Consider the following 18190-nt stretch of genomic DNA (forward strand, 5'->3'; position numbering starts at 1 on the left):
GTCCTCTTTTTGAAGAGACTTAGAAACTTCTCAGGTAATCCAAAGGGAATTCAATGAGTGAAATTATTCTTCTTTGAAAACAATTTCTGTTATCTGAAAGCTTTTAAAGTGTAGGGAGAGGGCCGGCCGGGTGGCTCAGGCGGTTAGAGCTCCGTGCTCCTAACGCCAAAGGCTGCCAGTTCGATTCCCACACGGGCCACTGGGCTCTCAACCACAAGGTTGCCAGTTCGACTCCCACACGGGATGGTGGGCTGTGCCCCCTGCAACTAGCAACGGCAACTGGACCTGGAGCTGAGCTACACCCTCCACAACTAAGACTGAAACGACAACAACTTGACTTGGAAAAGTCCTGGAAGTACACGCTGTACCCCTTCCCCAATAAAATCTTTTTAAAAAGTGTAGGAAGAGCAAGTACTCATTAGTAAAGAGGGCTTACAACCAGCCTCCGTCAGAGGGGCTGTTAGGATCACACAGTGAGAGGTGGTTACAGCCTTCCCCACCCCGTCCCCTTGCTGTGCCTCTCCACGGCTCCCACCCCTGAGTGGCAGAGAGGACAGCGGGCTCCTGGGCGGTCCAGGCCTTGGACGTCCCACCAGGCTGTGGGCAGATCTGGCTCTATGCCCAGCCACGAAGCAGCCATATTCCACGGCGGACTTGCCCTCTGGGGAGGTGCTTGGCCAGACGTGTAAAATGCGACATGGAATGGGGCTGGGACTAGGGGGGCTGCAGCTGGTGACAACCTCAGGGACACGAGATGGTTTAAGTCCTGCCTGTTTCTACGATCACCTGTCACTCCCTGCCTCTGATTTGACCAAAGGGCGCCGCTCTGAACAAGGTCCCTGTGAAAGAAAGAACTGACCCGGAAGAAATCCCCAATGTGGGAGTAAGTGACACCCCTGGGTGACGCTCACCATCAAGACCTCTGTCCCCACAGCCACAGCCTGTATCTCCCAGGAGCTCTGAGATGCAGAAGCAGGAAACTCCACCACAGACAGACTAGGAATGACAGTAATGGAAGACGGAGTTGAAACAATTCACCAAGGGCAACGTGGACCAAGTCAGAGCTTCAATGTCAAGAAGCCAGTACGGGGCCGGCCCGGTGGCTCAGGCGGTTAGAGCTCCGTGCTCCTAACTCCGAAGGCTGCTGGTTCGATTCCCACCTGGGCCAGTGGGCTCTCAACCACAAGGCTGCCAGTTCAATTCCTCGACTCCCGCAAGGGATGGTGGGCTCCACCTCCTGCGACTAAGATTGAACAGGCACCTTGAGCTGAGCTGCCGCTGAGCAACCAGATGGCTCAGTTGGTTGGAGTGCGTCCTCTCAACCACAGGGTTGCCGGTTTGACTCCTGCGTGGGATGGTGGGCTGTGTCCCCTGCGGCTGGCAGCGGCAACTGGACCTGGAGCTGAGCTGCGCCCTCCACAACTAAGACCGAAAGGACAACAACTTGACTTGGAAAAAAAAGTCCTGGAAGTACACACTGTACCCCAATAAAGTCCTGTTTCCCTTCCCCAATAAAATCTTTTTTAAAAAAAAGAAGCCAGCATGGCCCCCTTGCCTGTGTGAGCGGCAGAGGCCATCTGGGGAACGAGACTGAGGTGACAACTCGGCCTCCTCCCACAAAACCACTTCTCACTCTGGGGCCAGCACAGCTGTGCCCATGCGGCCAGCAGGACTGCCTGGGGTCTCAAACTCAAAGACAAAGAGCAAGGAGACCACAGAGGAGCACGTGACCCGGTCTAAGTTGACAGCCACTCCCCCAAGCTCCGTGGGACGACAGGTGTGGTGAGTAAACACCTGGCCAGGGCCCCTAGAGACGCATCTGTTGGCAGTGCCACCTCCCGTGAAGGGGCTGAAGTCACCTCCCTAGACTTCATGAGAGCCACACGAAAGCTAACGGGGGTGAAGACCCCCCAGTTGGTGCTGCCATCGTCACTGTCCCTGCAGTAGACATTTGCACACCCAGCAGCATGAGTCACAAGAGCCCACATGTGGAGCCGCCCACACGATGGAGAAACTCAGCCCTGAACATGACTCAGCCTCCAAAAGCTAGGAAATCCTGACACCTGCTACAACACGGCTGGACCTTGAGGACACTGTGCTGAGTGAAAGCAGTCAGACACAACAGGACAAATCCCGTCTGATTCCCTGTAGATGAGATTCTGAGAGTTGTCACATTCAGAGGCAGAAGGGAGGATGGTGGTGCCAAGGGCTGGGGGAGCGGATGTGGAGTGAGTGTTTAATGAGGACAGAGCGTTGGTGTGGAAAGAAGGACAAGTTCTGGAGATGATGGTGGTGACGGCTGCACAACAGTGTGAATGCACCTAATGCCACTGAGCTCTCCACTCAAAAACAGTCACAGTGGTAAATGGGACATAGAATTTACCCCAATAAAAACCTTTTAAAAGTCAAGCACGAGAAAGAACACGCCCGAGGCAGGTGGACAGCACGGCACAGCTCAGGCTGCCAGTGTGTCGTGGCAAGCCCACGCAGCACGCCGTCTGTGCCCAGGGTGACCCACCAGGCAATGAGCACCGCCACCCTGCAGCTCAGGGGCCTCGCCCATCAGACCTGACCCGTCTGTGCACACGGGGCGTCAGTGGTGCCTGGGTTTCCTTAAAACTCCCTAAGAGGCCCTGGATGAAAGAGAAACTGTGAGAATGAGCTGGACCGACGTGCAACGTGCTAAGCGTCCTAAGACGGTGTCACCACACCAAGCTACATGAGGGGGCTCGAGGGCAGCGGTCCCCAGGGGCTGTGCGTACGCGAACAGGACACCACAGGTGGGTGCAGGGAATACCACAGCTTTCATCTGCAATCGCTGTGTATCTTGTCATTGATTGATTTCTCTATCCATGAGCTGCGTGCCTGATTTATACATCAACAAGTGCATACCGAGGTCACATACTCAAGTCAGCCTTACTGCTAAGGGCACAAGGTCAAAATCGTTTGAACCCGCCACCCCAGAAAGAATTTCCATGACAACATTTAGAGTTTTCTAAAAGCATCTCTGTCATGTATCTGTGCTCAATTCTGGGTCCTGGCATGTATCAGGGTAACTACCTGGTTTTAAACACTTTCTCAAAAATCTGAAATTCTTAAAGAGCTGGATCTTATCTACACACAAATTCAAGATGAAAATGGCCCAGGACGCTCACTCGGGCCAGCACACGTGTGGCCCTGGGTGCCGTCAGCTGGGGTCCCAGAGGCCCCTTGCCCCCCTCTCCAGCTGCGTCCCTTCTGAGCCAGGACCTCGGTCTCTGCGGGTCATGGAAGCCTTTAGAAGTGCCTCGCAGGCCCAGCTGGGCACGTCGCCGTACAAGTTCCTAAGAACTCCTCCAGTGCTAGAGAAAGGTGTGACGCTTTACCATTAAATGTTTCAGCTGAAAAACAACAAACACCTCTTCACCGTATCGTCTTCATGGTCCCACTAAGCAACGCGGGATTCTTGTGCAGGCTCAGCTAACTCAAACAGCTAAGATGGTTTGAATGGAAGCTACACAAATTAATAGCAACGCACAAAAAGCTGAGGTCAAGAACTTGGTGTTTGCAAGACTCACCCGTAAACGTGGGTGTTTTAGTTTCCAATGGCTGCTGTAACAAATTACCACCGTTCAGTGGCTCGAAAGGACATGTGTGCTCTAGTTCTAGAGGTTGGGAGTCTGACACAGGTGGGTCTCCCGGGGATGAAATGGAGCCTTGCTGAGTAACCCAATGCCCCTGAGCCTTCTCACCCTCTGGGGGCTGGAGGAGAGGGTCTGTCATTGCCTTTTCCAGCGCCTGAGGTCCCACATTCCTCCATCTTCAAAGCCAGCAAGCCTGGGATGAGTCCCGGTCACGGAGCACCTCCTTGCCCTCCCTTCTTTACTTTCAAGGATTTGTGACAGATGAAGAGCCCGCCCAGATCACTCCCATCTCAAGATAATCTCCCATCTCAAAGTCAGCAGATGAGCAACCTCAAGTCCCCTGTGTCACTTAACACATAAGCCCAGAGTCACAGATTCTGGGATGGAGACAATATGTCTGGGGGCCATCATTCTACCTACAGGACTTGACTGGGTCATGCGTGATTCGGATGCCGTGAGGATTAGCTCACTGGTCCATCTGCTCATTGGAAGATGCTGAGACCCCACTCCAGGGTGGGACCCCAGGACGGTGAGGACCAGCTGGCCCCAGAGCAACCCTAAGACAACACAGCTCTGCTGGTGACAGGGGGTGGACAGAGGGACGAGCTGAACAAGGCAGGAGGCGGACGCCAGGAGGGGCTCAGACACCCACGAGGGTGCAGAGGCCTGAGGGGAGTGCCAGAGGGTCTGAACATGTAGTTTGTTGTCATGCAGGTGTGCTGAGGCCAACAGAGCAGGAGCCGACCGCCACTGACAAGACAGTTTGTGACTCACAGCTCCCAGAGGAGGGGCCACGCCAGGACATGGGGCCACAGGGGGCAGCCCAGGGTCAGTCAGAAGGCAGAGGGCGTGGGGCACGTGGGCAGGTGGGCACGAGCCTCTGTGGTTCCCACGGGAAGGAGTGGTGAGGCAGGGTCAGCTGATTTAGGAATCAGTCCAGCGGGCTCTGGGGCGTACGGCTGTCCCTAGTTGTCTCGTCACTGGCCCTGGAGTGATCAGAGCCAGAGGACAGTGTCCCTGAGTGTGAGAGCCTGATAAAGGTGTGTCTGGGGTGGGGCCTCTGCGATGGCTGGTTTGCACATGAAAGGTGCACTCACAGGGGCACCCCTTACTCTCCAGGGAGCGGCTACACTGGGAGGGGTGGTCCCTCCAGGGTCAGGAAGGCCCCAGATGTCCAAGCATCACAATAAGACCCGGTTAACACGGGACTGAAGGCGCAGGACGCGTGTAAGTGCACCGCGTGCAGGGGTGGGGAGCAGAGCCAAGCATTACAGACACGGCTCCCTCTGCGTGCCCACACCCCCTTCTCCCCTCCCCAGGGGCGGTGGCACCGTGAAGGAATCCCCGTGACAAAGCCCCGTGATGTCTCACCAGGACTTCACAGAGGAGTGAGCAGGGCGACACTGAAAGAATAAAGGAAGAAAGGGAGCCAGAGGCAGGGAGGTTCCTGGTCACGAGTGCTGTGTCTGCAGAACCCGTGAGACGTCGAGCTGCCCGTGAGGCAGCCGCAGCTCACACTCAGCTCCAGTGCCAACCCCTGTGAAAGACCCTGGGGCCCTGCAGGCCAGTGCGGGCCACAGCAACACAGCGACCAGATTTCAGGGGATGAAGCAAACTTTCCATTCCACTTCAAAGTAAAGATTTTCTTTCCAAAAAAAAAAAAAAATGTAAGTGGAAAATGTTACAGTGCAAGCCACCATGTCAGTTGAGTGCCAGGAAAAGGCGCACACATCTCATCTGACCAAAGTCTGCCATGGCAGAACGAAGACGCGAAGAGGCAGGAGGATGACAGTTACAGTACGGAATGTTGTTGCCTGGGTGTCTGCCCACCGTCGTGAGGATCGAGTAAAATACCACAGCTAAGGAGTTCTCATGCTGTCTCATAAAAGCAGGCTTTCTCAGAAAATGCCCTGTGTGTCCGAGACTTTGAGTGAAGAGGGAACGTCAGTGGCCCTTATTTGTCTACAGGAGACGTTCTGAAAAAAAATCACTTGGGTTTGCGTCTATAAATGGCTTGTTTGCTGGGAGAGACAGAGCTGCGGGCTGAGTTAATAGATTTCCTGAGTCACTGTGCATTGAATGTGACCAAGACAGATAGGGGACGGACGCGTTTGTAACTGAAATGAGAATGATTTCCAACCTGGCAGGGAAAGGAACGGCACATCTGTCTGCCGGGGCCCTGGAGAGGAGAGCACAGCACCAGGACCCGGCCAGCGGCTGAGTCAGCACAGGGCACACTCTCCACCCTTCACCCTATTTGGAGAACCGCTGGGTGAGCCCCATGTCTGGACACCACCCCGACCAGGAGCCAGAGCGTCACAGATGGGAGACCGTGGAGTGCCTACCACGCTGCCTCCCATTTGCACCTGACACATTCTGCATGTAAGAGTGCCAAAGTCACATTCTGACAAAGGACAGAACTTGGACCAAAATGTCACTCTTCTGCACTTGATTATTTTTTAACTGCTATTGTAAGTACAAGACAAAGGGCGGGATAAAGGAGCCACGAAAGTGTTTAAACTCAACAAAGGACTCAGTTCAAAGGTCTGGGGACAGCTTGGACTTCCTTCCATGTCACTAACCTCTCAGGTACTAGATTACTCTGGGGGCAGGAGCTTCCGGTCAGACAAGTGCTGGTGGGGAAAGATCAGCAGGAAGAGAGGCTGGGGAAGGGGGAGTGGGAGGGCCAGAGAGGGGGAAGTGGGAGAGGCTGAGGAGGGGGAAGTGGGAGAGGGCAGGGAGGGGCCACCGTCCTCCGCTGACACCCTGGGGCCTTTCTAGGAAAGCTGCAGAATCCCAGAAAGAGGCCAGCCTGATGCAGAAAGAAAAGTGGGCTGACCCCTGACTGAGCTGATGTCCCCACCGTGCTAAGACCTCCGGCCCAGGGCCCATGCGCCAGTCTTCTGAGTGACACTGTACATGGGGCCCCTCTGGGGGAAGCCACACGTCTTTGTAGTTTCTTTTTATTATTTTTATAACAGACGATAAGCAAACTTGAGAATTCCAAAGACACCATGAAATGGGTCAATGCAGTCAATTTTTGAAGATTAAAAAAAAAAGTTATTACCAAATCCAAGTACATTTATAAAACACACCACACTGATTTTTGATAAACAAATGGCGCCTTAATTTTACCACTTCCTCACAGTGCTTTTCTAGTGAAGGGCGTTTCTAAGAAGATACTTGAACCCAGGGTACCCGGGATTATTGGGGGTTCATGAACTTAGCCATGGGAGTCCACCAGCTATTTTCAGTATTTCAAAATACTTTTCAAAAACTGTCCAGTAACCCATGATAAAATGACACAGGCTAAATGACACTTAAAGTTCTTTGTGTTGTTTGGAATTGCATCTACTTTTTGTAATAACGATGTTAAGAAACAGTTTGACCAAAAGGTCTTCACAGTAACAATAGTAACACTAGCAATAACGGGCCTCGTAACGAACGAGCTGCGGGGAACCTCGCACTCACTCGCCTGCCCGCCTGGCGCTGCTTTGCCCTTCCCTGCGTGACCCCAGTCTCCAAGGGCTGCTGGCCCCCCTCCTGCGAAAATGAGGACACCCGCTGCCCCGCGTCGACTGCTCCCGGGCTCAACCTTCCTGGGGGCTTTACCTGTCACTGACTGACTTAAAATGAACAAGGAAATGCGTTATTACCTAACGAAAATAGTTTGGTGGGCAAAGTATTTCAAAATACAGTATCCCCAGTGGAAAACTAACCAGCGGGTATGCGGGGGGCAATGCATACACACTGTACTCTGGGAAAACGCAAAACAAGTCAACATGGAAAACCAAGCTGGGAGCATTCTAAAAAAGCAGAAACCAAAATAGCCTCGGCATTTTCCCTGTGAGTCCTTTCAGAGCACTATATATAGCAAGGTAAGTCTTGAACAAATAAGTGCACTGGGCCGCCCTGTTACGGGAATTCAACCAGAACCCGGACCACCTCAGTGTGAAGGCAGGCCTGACCGTCACTCGCCCCTCTCAATCTTCCCAAGTCAAGGAATCCAGAAATGCAAATAAGCTTTCACTTTCAAATGGTCTTCAAAGTGCTTTTTAAGGAGGGCCTGACTGGCCTTGGGGACAGGGAGGTTCTTTGTGGGGTAGGACTGTCCTCAGCAAGGGAGTTCACATACCATTCAGCAGCCTGGCCCAGGAGTACCAAGCACCAGGAAGACCAGCAGTCTGTGACAACTAAGCATCACGCCTGGAAGCAGTTCTGGCCCCCATGTGAGACGCCTGACCCCTTCCGGGAAAGACACAACCTGCGCAGTTGATGACCACCATAATGAAGGGCCCTCAGATGAGGACCCAGTGAGACTAGAGTAAGAAAAACAAGACTCATGGTGTCTCCACTTGACCCTCCCACCCGCCTCTCCCTAGCTCCACAGAGCCTGTGAAAACCAGCTGACTTGATGCCACCAGAAGCAGAAGGCTTAGTTTGGAGTTCCTCAAAAAGCCCTCACCCCAGGCCAGAGTTGCTATGGGAGCTGATCTGGACCTCAGTCAGTGGGAGAATTCCTACACCCAGGGAATCATGGAAAACAATCAGCAGCAACTGTTTAACACCAACGTGGCCTGAGGCTGTTACACCAGTTGTAGCAAACGACACATGGATTTTTAGGTAACTTTTTTTCTTCTCCAATCTGGAAGTAAAAGACAATTCCATACATAGCAAGTATAAATCTGTGTCAATGGACTTATAAGGTATAAAGATGTAATTTAATAGCACAAAGGAGCAGGACAGAACAGAACTCTATGAGAGCCAAGCTTCTATACACTATGAAAATTGTTAGTATTAATCTGAACTAGATTGTTTTCAATTAAGATGTTATTTGTTTTATAGATGATGTCATACAGAATTGTACACCTGAAATCTATGTAATTTCATTAACAATTGTCACCCCAATAAATTTAAAAAAATAAAAATAAAAAGATGTTATTTGTAACCCCCAGAGCACCATTGAAAAAATAACTAAAAAAATTAGTTATTAGGAATTAAATAAGAAGGAATTAAAATGGTTCACCAGAAAATATTTAAAGGCAATAATGGAAGAAATACAGAATAGAAACACATAGGACATACAAAACACAAAGAGCAAATTGGAAGACATAAACCCTACCTTATCAGTAATTACATTAAATGTTAATAAAATAAATACTATAATCAAAAGGCAAAAAATGGCAGAATAGCTTTTTAAAAATACATGACTCGAGTATATGCCATCTAAAACATACATATCAGTTTCAAAGACACAAATAAGGTTGAAAGTGAAAAGATGAAAAAAGATACATCACACAAACAGTAACCAAAAGAGAGCTGAAGTGGCTATATTAGTTTTAGGCAAAATAGACTTTAAGACAAGAATTGGTAGAGACAAAGAAATGCATTTTGTAATGATAAAAGGATCAATCCATCATGAAGACATAACAATTGTAAACATATAAACATCTAACACATGAAGCAAAAAAAAAACAGAAGTGAAGGGAGACATAAACAATTCAACAATAGCTGCGAGATCCCAATACCCCACTTTCAATAATTACTGGAACAATAGGCAGAAGATCAACAAGAAAACAGAAAATGTAAACATTTTAAATCAACTAGACCTAACAGATATCTAAAGAACACTTCATACAAGAACAGAATATACATTTTTCTCAAGCACACATAGAACATTCTCCAGGATAGACAGGCCTCAACAAAGGATTGATATCATACAAAGTATTTCAATAGAATGAAACTAGAAATCAATAACAAAGAAATTTGGAAAATTCACAAATACATGAAAGTTAAACAAGGCACTCCTAAATAACCAATGGGTCAAAGAAGAAATCACCAGGGAAATTAGAAAAGACTTTGAGACAAAGGAAAATAAAAACATAATATATCCAAACTTATGGGCTGCTACTAAAGTTCTTACAGGGAAATTTATAGCTGTAAATACCTAGATTAACAAAGAAAAGGGATCTCAAAAAAATAACCTAACTTTTCATCCCGAATAACTATAAAAAGAGGAGCAAACTAAACCCAAGTCAAACAGAAGGATGGAAATAGTAAAGATAAGAGCAAAAAAAAATAAAATAGAGAATAGAAAACCAATAGAAAAAATCAACAATACAAAAAAGTTGGTTTTTTGACAAGATCAGCAAAATTAGAAAACCTTCAGCTAGAATGACCAAGCAAAAAAGATTTGAACTCAAATCGTTAAATTTATTAATAAAAGAGGTTACATAACTACCAACCTTACAGAAATAAAAAGGAATAGAAGGGAATATTATAAACTATATGCCAACAAATGAGATAACTTAGATGAAATGAACAATTTCCTAGAAAAACACGAAGCTACCACAACTGACTCAAGAAGAAATATAAAACCTGAATGGGCCTGCAACACCTAAAGAGAATGAACTAGTAATGTTAAAACTCCTGACAAAGAAAAGCCCAGGCCCAGACTGATGTTATCTTCAATGATGAATTCTTCTAAGCATTTAGTGAAGAATTAATACCAATTCTTTGCAAACTCTTCCAAAAAAGAGAATAGTAGAAACACTCCCTAACTCATTTGATGAGGACAGTATTTTCCGTACTGCAAAACCATACAAAGATACACACACACACACACACACACACACACTATACGAATAAAGATGCAAAAATCTTCAACAAATTCTAGTAAACCAAATCCAGCAAATTATAAAAAGGATTATACAACACGACCAAGTAGGATTTATCCCAGGAAGGCATGGTTGGTTCAATGTACAAATATCAATCAATCAATGTAATACATTAATTTAATAAAGGACAAAAGCCACATGATCATGTCAATAGATGAAGAAAAAGTGTTTTAAAAAATCCAACATTCTTTCTTGATTAAAAAAGAAATATCACTCAACAAAAGGAATGGAAGGGAGCTTCCTTCACCTGACAAAGACACCTATGAAAAGCCACAGCTAGCACCATACTTAACAGTGAAATACTGTTTTTCCCCTTCAGCTCAGGAACAAGACATGATTGTATATAGAAAATTCTAAGGAATCCACTAAGCAAGTATTAGTGCTAATAAAGGAGTTGGTAAGGTGGCAGTCTACAAGATCAATATGCAAAAGACTGACTAATACTCCTTAATGCATTAATAGAAAAACGGTTTAGATCTGAATAAAGAATGTAGTTTAATTAAGAACTTCATGCTAATGTGAATTTCTTAGTTCTGACTACTGTAGTACAGCTAAGTAAAATGTTAAAATTAGAGGAAGGTGGGTGAGGGGTATACAGGAATTCTGTACTATTTTTGCAAGTTTTCTATATGTCTAAAATTATTTCGAAATAAAAAGATGAAAAGTTTTAGAAAGGCAGTTGGTTCCCATTGGCAGATGCTAGTGATCCAAGTCAAGTATTTATCTCTTCTTTCTTCCCTGTCTGAGTTGCACCACTGGGAAACCAGGCAGTTGCTGAGGGGAAGTGTCTTTTTTATAAAAGTATTCCCAATAACAAATGAAAGAATGAGAGCACCACCATTTCACAAACTTGAAGGAGTTAATGAGTGTAGGCAACATCGTCAATAGCTGCTGCCATCACAACGGGAGGGACAAGGGACAGTATGGAAGTGCACCACCACCTATGAATGTGGTTTTGGCAAAAAAAAAAAAAAAAAAGATCAAACGTGAACCTGATGAAGGTCTAATGAGGCATCCAGACACCACCACCACCACCACCACCACCACTTCACAGAAATTACAGTGCAAAGGAACATGTCACGTGACACTGCACTGCAGGAAAGGAATCAGTAATATTCAGTCTGTGGGAAACCCTACAGGACAAATAGCTCAGTTTCTTCAAATAAATTACAACGGGAAAAAAGAGAGAGGAAGAGAAAGGAAATCTTAGAGGGGAAATAGAAAGATTAACGGAGACCTAAAAGACATAACAGCCAATTGGAATATGGAGACCTTATCTGGATCTGATTCAAACATACAAATTGAAAAAAAGCGTATTTATGAGACAAGTGGACATTTGAACAAAGATTAGGTATTTGACAATATTAAGGAATTAATATTAATTTTTAAGTGTACTAATGGCATTGTTTACCTAAAGTTAATTTAAAGAGATGTTTAATTTCTGAAATGTTTGCAGAAGACATGCCAGGATGTCTAGAGCGTGCCCCACCATAATCAGGGGAGAGGGAGTAGGTGGGAAACAAATAGAACCGTGCTGGCCGTGGGCTGCTAACTGGAAACTGGATGGTGGGTACACAAAGGTCCATCACGTGGCACTTCTCCTAGTGTGTGAATAGACCGAAATTAGGACTCAGTAACAGAAAGAAACTTGGAAAATTTGCAAAGATGTGGAGCTTAAACAAGATATCTCTCAACAACCAATTGGTCAAAGAAGTCACAAGGAAAGCAGCAAATACTTTGACATAAATAAAATGTTTACGACTGTTTTAAATGAAGCCTACTGCTGTGGGGGTGGGGTGACAAGTAGGAGACTATCAGGAACGTGGAGTCATAGCAGGACGGCTCTGGGCTCCAGCTGTCGAGGGCTGAAGCCTCAGTCTCCGCAGCTGTGAAGTGGGGATGTGAAACCCTGGCAGTTGGGAGGTCCAGATGGAATGGCTCCCGTAACTGTGCAAAGAACAGCCCAGGGCCAAAGCTGCCTTCTGAGGGACAGAAAGCTGCTTTTCCTACAACTTGACCCCATGAGCCCAGTCATACGTGACACATGACAGGTATGAAAAGAAAACGTGTTTCCAAACACCACGGGAATGGCAATGTCCAAACATTCTCCTCGAGTGCTCCCTGCCGCGCACACCTGAGGGACATTCTGCTGCAACAGGACTCACAGTATCCTGGGTCCTGTCCTGATGTCTGCGCGTTTGCAAACCTTTTACTCCAAACAAGACAGAGATGCAGTGCTTCCCATGGGCCAGGTGTCCCTGTGGCTGTCCGGGAAGGAGGAGGGGGCGAGGGGACACCAGATGAAGGAACAGAAGACAGATAAAGGAGAACTGTGTTGGGTCTCATTTCAGGCACTGCCAAAGGAACAAACGCTGAAGCGCAGGGTACACAGGTTGGAGATGAGCCCGAAGAGTTGGAGAAACGGGAGTCAGAGGAAAGACACAGAAATTAGCGCAATTCCAACATAAGCATCAGAGCAGCCCCTGACTATCTGTTTTCCCAAAAGACACAGGATGCCACACTCGAATCCAGGAACGGGGCCCAGAAGATCGGGGGAAATGTCATGGCGGGTTATTTCATGCAGAAACACTGCTGTTTCCATCATCCTAGAGAGACACTGAAAGGTGTCCTCACAAACAAATGGGAGCAAAAGGGAAAATAACACAGTGACCCAGGCAGGGACAAGAGCATTGGCCCCTCCTGGGGCGTGTGGACCTGAGGCCAGCACTCACTTTACAAGTTAGGAAACAGAGGGCAGGCGAGGCAGGGGTCTTGGGCCAGGCCCCCACCAGGCAGGCCTGACCCCAGCCCATGTCAGGCTGTGCCCTTCCAAGGTCCCCTCCATTTCTGGGCAGCAGTGGCAGGTTTCAGGTGACAGCCACTGGCCCCTGAGGTTGAGGAGGTGGATGAATGCGCTCCAGGACGCACATTCCTGCTTCCTCCCTTCGCCTCGCCTGGGTGACATCCCCTCCAGGAATGGTTCTCCCTCCACTTCCTCACGCTGTGCTCTGATAATCACTCTGCTTTGCTGCCACCAGAACCACCTCTCTGTGGAGACTGCATTCCTGTCCATTGTCCTCCTCAGCCCTGCCAGCCTTGGGCCCTGTGATCATTCACTGCCCCTCAGCCCTGGCCCCTGCTGGCCTTGTCTCAGCTGGACGTCCATGCTGGAGGCTGTGCCCATCAATAAAGTGACGTCCAAGCCCCACCAACGGGAACCTGAGCTGTGTCACCCTCGACTCCTGCCAGGGTGCATTGGTGGGGACATGGGACTCAGATGCCCCTTTTCTCTCACCGGTGGCCCAGAGGGAGGTGGCTTCTCCCAACAGCCTTTGCCAGCACCAAGGAAGCTAACCCTTCCACCGGGTGGGGGCCTCAGGCAGGACCTGGTCCCCCAGGAACACCACAGCACTGTCTCATGCCCCTGGGTGTGGTTCAGGGGGACTGCCTTCTGGAACCCGTGTGTGCAAAGGAAATCGTGATGCAGACACCAGCTGTCCCACCTCCAGAGGCTTAGCAGCCCAGGAGGGAGGGGTGCCAGGGAGGCTGCATTTCTAAGCAGCTTGATGGGGATTCTCACAGAGAGAGGACCCACGGCCCACGCCATCCACAGACCACACAAACAATGGCGAACATAGTCACCTTGCAGGCTGCTGTCAGAGTGCAAGAGGAGGTCTGAGAGAAGCCACCATCCGGATACGGTCAGTGGGCAAAGCTGCCCCACTCAAGGGTGCTGTCACTCTGCTTTACATGCACCTGGCACACCAGAGCAACGACACCACACAGAACAGACCCCGACTGGTCACAACTGTGCTTCCTGATGTAAAACAAGTCAGCTTCCCCCGCCAATCCTGGGCTTTGAGCCCGCACCTCACCCACACAGGCTGCAATCTCAGGCCTGTGCATGCCCCCTCCCCCCCCCACCCTGCGTTCCCTTACCTGCAGCATCTGCCCTTCTCACCCCTTGTGTGGCCATATCCTCCCAGGGCCTCAGACTCATGCCCTCCTGTGGGAGGCCTCTCCTGACCTGCATCCTGCACCTGTGGTCCCCACACTAAGCTCTGTGCGGTTGGTCCCCACACTAAGTTCTGGGTGGCACCCAGACTTTCCCTCTCCAGGACCCAGCCAGTATCTGGCTCGGTGAGGGGCAGCTGCAGGCTGCCTGGAATGCAATGGCCACACAAACCACTCAGCACCCGCAGGGGACAGCGGAGGGCTCGGAGACCCACACTCTCCAGCCCAGTCCTGGAAACTCCGACGTCAGACCTCCTGGGCCTGGAGGAGTGTGGCCTGGCTTCTGGACAGCTCCCGCCTCGCACACCCCTGCTGGTGCACCCACGGACCCACCCCAGGCACAAGGGCGTTCTCTCCCCGGGAAAACATTCAAGGAATTTGACTTGGGAGCTGGGAGGTGTGGGGAACGTCTGAAAACATCCTCAAGCCCCAGGACCCACCCCGGAGGACTGCTCTGATCCTCTGAGAACCCAGGTTGGGTGAGGGTGGGGGGAGAACACGGACGGCTGTGGTCCAGGGGGACGTGCAGGTTTCCAAATCCCATGACACCTTCGAGGTCATGGAGTCATGACAGCTGCTTGGGGCTCCATTCTCACTTTTCCATGTGCGTGTCAGGGGTGATGGCTCTTACAAGGGTCAGATGACAGACTGGGTTGAAAACACTCTGTCAACTGAAAATAAACCGTATTTCCTGAGGCCCAAGTATTTCTAAAAAGAAGGCGCCGGAGCCAGTGGCTCAGTAATAACAGGAAGTGTGTGTATAAAGACTCACACCTGTGGTGTAGAAGGCAAACAGAGGGGACACTAGGACATTTGTGTAAAGGGTGTCCCCCTGCCTTCTCGGCTTCTGGCTTCTGGTGAACGGGAGCCAGGAAACCCCACAGCCCTTTCTGTCAACACCACGCTTGCTGACGGCCAAAGGGCACCTCTGAGAGCAAGCAGGGCAGCACTGCTCAAAGGGGGGGGGGCAGGGCACTGTACAAGCATCACCTGTGTGATAATCAAATACTCAGGTCCCTGGGCCTAACCCCACGTGTTGGGTCAGAAACATTGGGGATGGAGCCTGACAACTGTATTTTTAATGAGTGATGCATATAAACTTGAAAAGCACTAGCACAAGAATATTGGAAAAACTGTGGGGTCAGGAAGACCTTTGTTAAATTTCAGTGCCACTGCATCACAGCTGTGTGGCCTTGGGCAAGTCACTTAACCTCTCTGAACCTCTGATTACTCATTTGTATAATAAGTATGAAGCACAACCAGTGTTGCTGGGAAGATCAGAGATACTCAAAGGTGGGAAGGGGATTTCATGGTCTTCATCTAAGCTATCCTAGGAGGCAGGAACACAGGGAATTCCAGGAGGGAGGCTGGAGGGGCCAGTGTCCTCCAGCTGGGAGTCCCATATCAGCCCCTACACTAGGACTCAAGCAAAGGGAGCAGGAGGGAGAGATGGGTTAAGCTTTGGATGGCAGCCAGGACCATCGACTTTCTGGAGGGGTGTGACCTTGAGCTGGGCTCCACTGGCTAGACACAGCTCCTAGAAGAACCTGCAGACAAGTGGCTCTCTTGGGGTGGGGAGAAGGGACAGCAGATGTCCTGGACAGGCCCAGCCTGAGGGTCCGCAACTCCGGAGAGGTGCAGGAAGACAGAAAGAGCAGGAGCCCAGCGGCACCACGCTGCCTGGTACTAGCTAACAATGGGCAGGACTCAGTCTTTCCATCAGTAAGCCGGGGTTCATTTTAAGAAAATTCAACAGTCAACTGTGGATGGTGCCTGCTGGGTAGCCTGCTCACAGCATACAGAAAGGGACGGACGCTTCTGTTACTACCCCGACCTTTTTATCCGGTGTGTGCCCAACACATCAGAACTTGGTGGCAGTTTCACTAACTGAGACTTACATTTCTGTGTTGGTTATTAAAAGTGTTAAACATCCTGGGCCACGGAGCCTGGCGGAAGACTGAGGCGGGGACTTCAGGCCAGGGCGCCTGGGAATAGATTTCCCTCCTTTTTACTTAAAAGACCGGTGCGGCTGGGGATGAGGACGCCCAGCGGCCGCTGGACTCGTCCTGTGATTATTCTGGTTCAGAATTGAGGTCTGAGTGACAAACCAGGACAGGGTACCCCTGCATCCCCACATCTAAAGTTTTCTGCTCTCGTGCCTTGGCGCGGAGGACCCTCGCTCGGCGCCATGACCTCCCCTGGCCCTCGAGGGGGGGCGCTGGGTCCCCAGTCCGGCCGCTGTCCGGGCCACGCCCGCCTCGTGCCACTCAGAGCACGCGCGCCCAGCGCCCACTTCCCGGGAGCGCACCCCCGCCCGGCTCACCTGCTGAAGACGAGGCAGCCCAGGTGATTGATCTCATGGTCGGAGCGGTGGCGGCTGTAGTCCTCCCACAGGTCCTTGAAGGCCGTGACCGCCAGGATGAAGAGCACCGGCGCCAAGGCCAGGCCGGGCTGGAAGGCGTTCACCGCCGGCACGAAGTTGAGCAGCGCGATGAAGACGAAGTACACGTTGGCCAGGCGGTGGAACTGCTCGAACAGGTTCTTGGGCAGGAAGGACAGCGCGGTGTACTTGGTGGTCTTGAGCCGGTTGTCGGCCAGGTGCCGAGCGCCCTTGGCCGCGGGGTCCTCGGCGCCCGGGGGCGGCTGCAGGTTGGAGCGCACCGTGCGGGTCCTGCCCTCCCGGCGCCGCAGCCGGCGCCCGGGGACCGCGGGCTCTTCGGCCGCCGCCGTGTCCCGCTCCATGCCCACGTGTAGCCTAGCCAGCCTCCTAGGTGATCATCGCCGGCGGCCCGGGCGCGGCGGCGCGGGCTCCCAGGCTGCGGAACGCACGGACACAGCAGTCAGCGCCCGCCCCGGCGGGGCCCCTCTCGCTTCAGGGCCCCTCACGCCGCCCGGCCCCGCCCCGCGCTTCCCGGCCCCGCCCGGCTGCCCGGGCACCTCGCACCTCCAGCCCCGCCCCGCGCCTCGTGGCCCCGCCCCGCGCCCGCCCCGGCCCCGCCCGGCTGTCTGGGCACCTCGCACCTCCAGCCCCGCCCCGCGCCTCGTGGCCCCGCCCCGCGCCCGCCCCGGCCCCGCCCGGCTGTCTGGGCACCTCGCACCTCCAGCCCCGCCCCGCGCCTCGTGGCCCCGCCCCGCGCTTCCCGGCCCCGCCCGGCTGCCCGGGCACCTCGCACCTCCAGCCCCGCCTCGCACCTCCAGCCCCGCCCGCGTCTCGTGGCCCCGCCCCACGCCTGCCCCGGCCCCGCCCGGCTGCCCCGGCTCCTCGCACCTCCAGCTCCGCCCCGCGCTGAGCGGGAAGCACAAAGCCGGGCTGGGAACTGTAGAACTGCCTAGTCCCGTTTCCCAGAAGCTTGGGTTCGTCCCAGAACTTTGCAGGCGCGCCTGCCGGGGTAGGAGAGAGGACGCTGCAGTGGGCTTCAGACAGGGCCCGCGATCGGTCCCGGCCCTGGACGTGGAGCGGGCTCGGCGACGCTGGTTGGGAGCCTCCTCCTGGAATCAGCCAGAGTCAGAATCCACCCAGCGGCGGCATAGCAGAGCTCCGATTTCTTAACCAGCTTTGGGGACACCCGCTGCCTTCCCTGGCTCAGCCTCCACCTACTTTCACATTCCCTTCTTGGATGGACTAGACCTTTTCTTTTCTCTGATCGCGACGCCTTTCCTGACTTCCCTAAATAGGGTTTTTTAAAAATCCAAGGGAAAAGTGTTTCACTGTGGCAAAGTCAGGCTTTGGTTTGCGGGTATTTCGTCTCCTTTCCTGTCGTGTAAACTCTGAGAGCCAAACTCTCCGTTCTGTGCTGTGTCCTCAGGGGAACTCTGTGACCCAGACAGTGACAGGAAACTGAGGAGGGGTGTTCAGGAGGGGAGAACCAGGAGGGT

The 18190-nt window shown here is 51.5% G+C and overlaps 1 protein-coding gene across 1 annotated transcript in view; it reads right to left on the bottom strand.

Moving 5' to 3' along the window:
- The window catches only part of ATP10A (ATPase phospholipid transporting 10A (putative)), a 112691-nt gene extending 95527 nt beyond the window's left edge, over window positions 1-17164 (bottom strand). The window contains exon 1 of the mRNA XM_033100357.1: window positions 16638-17164. Coding sequence (XP_032956248.1) covers window positions 16638-17056 — 419 coding nt within the window. The 5' untranslated portion in view covers window positions 17057-17164. The remainder of the gene's footprint in view (window positions 1-16637) is intronic.
- Between the last annotated feature and the right edge of the window lie 1026 nt (window positions 17165-18190).

Source organism: Rhinolophus ferrumequinum, chromosome 28 (assembly GCF_004115265.2).
Source record: "Rhinolophus ferrumequinum isolate MPI-CBG mRhiFer1 chromosome 28, mRhiFer1_v1.p, whole genome shotgun sequence".
NCBI classification, from domain to species: domain Eukaryota; kingdom Metazoa; phylum Chordata; class Mammalia; order Chiroptera; family Rhinolophidae; genus Rhinolophus; species Rhinolophus ferrumequinum.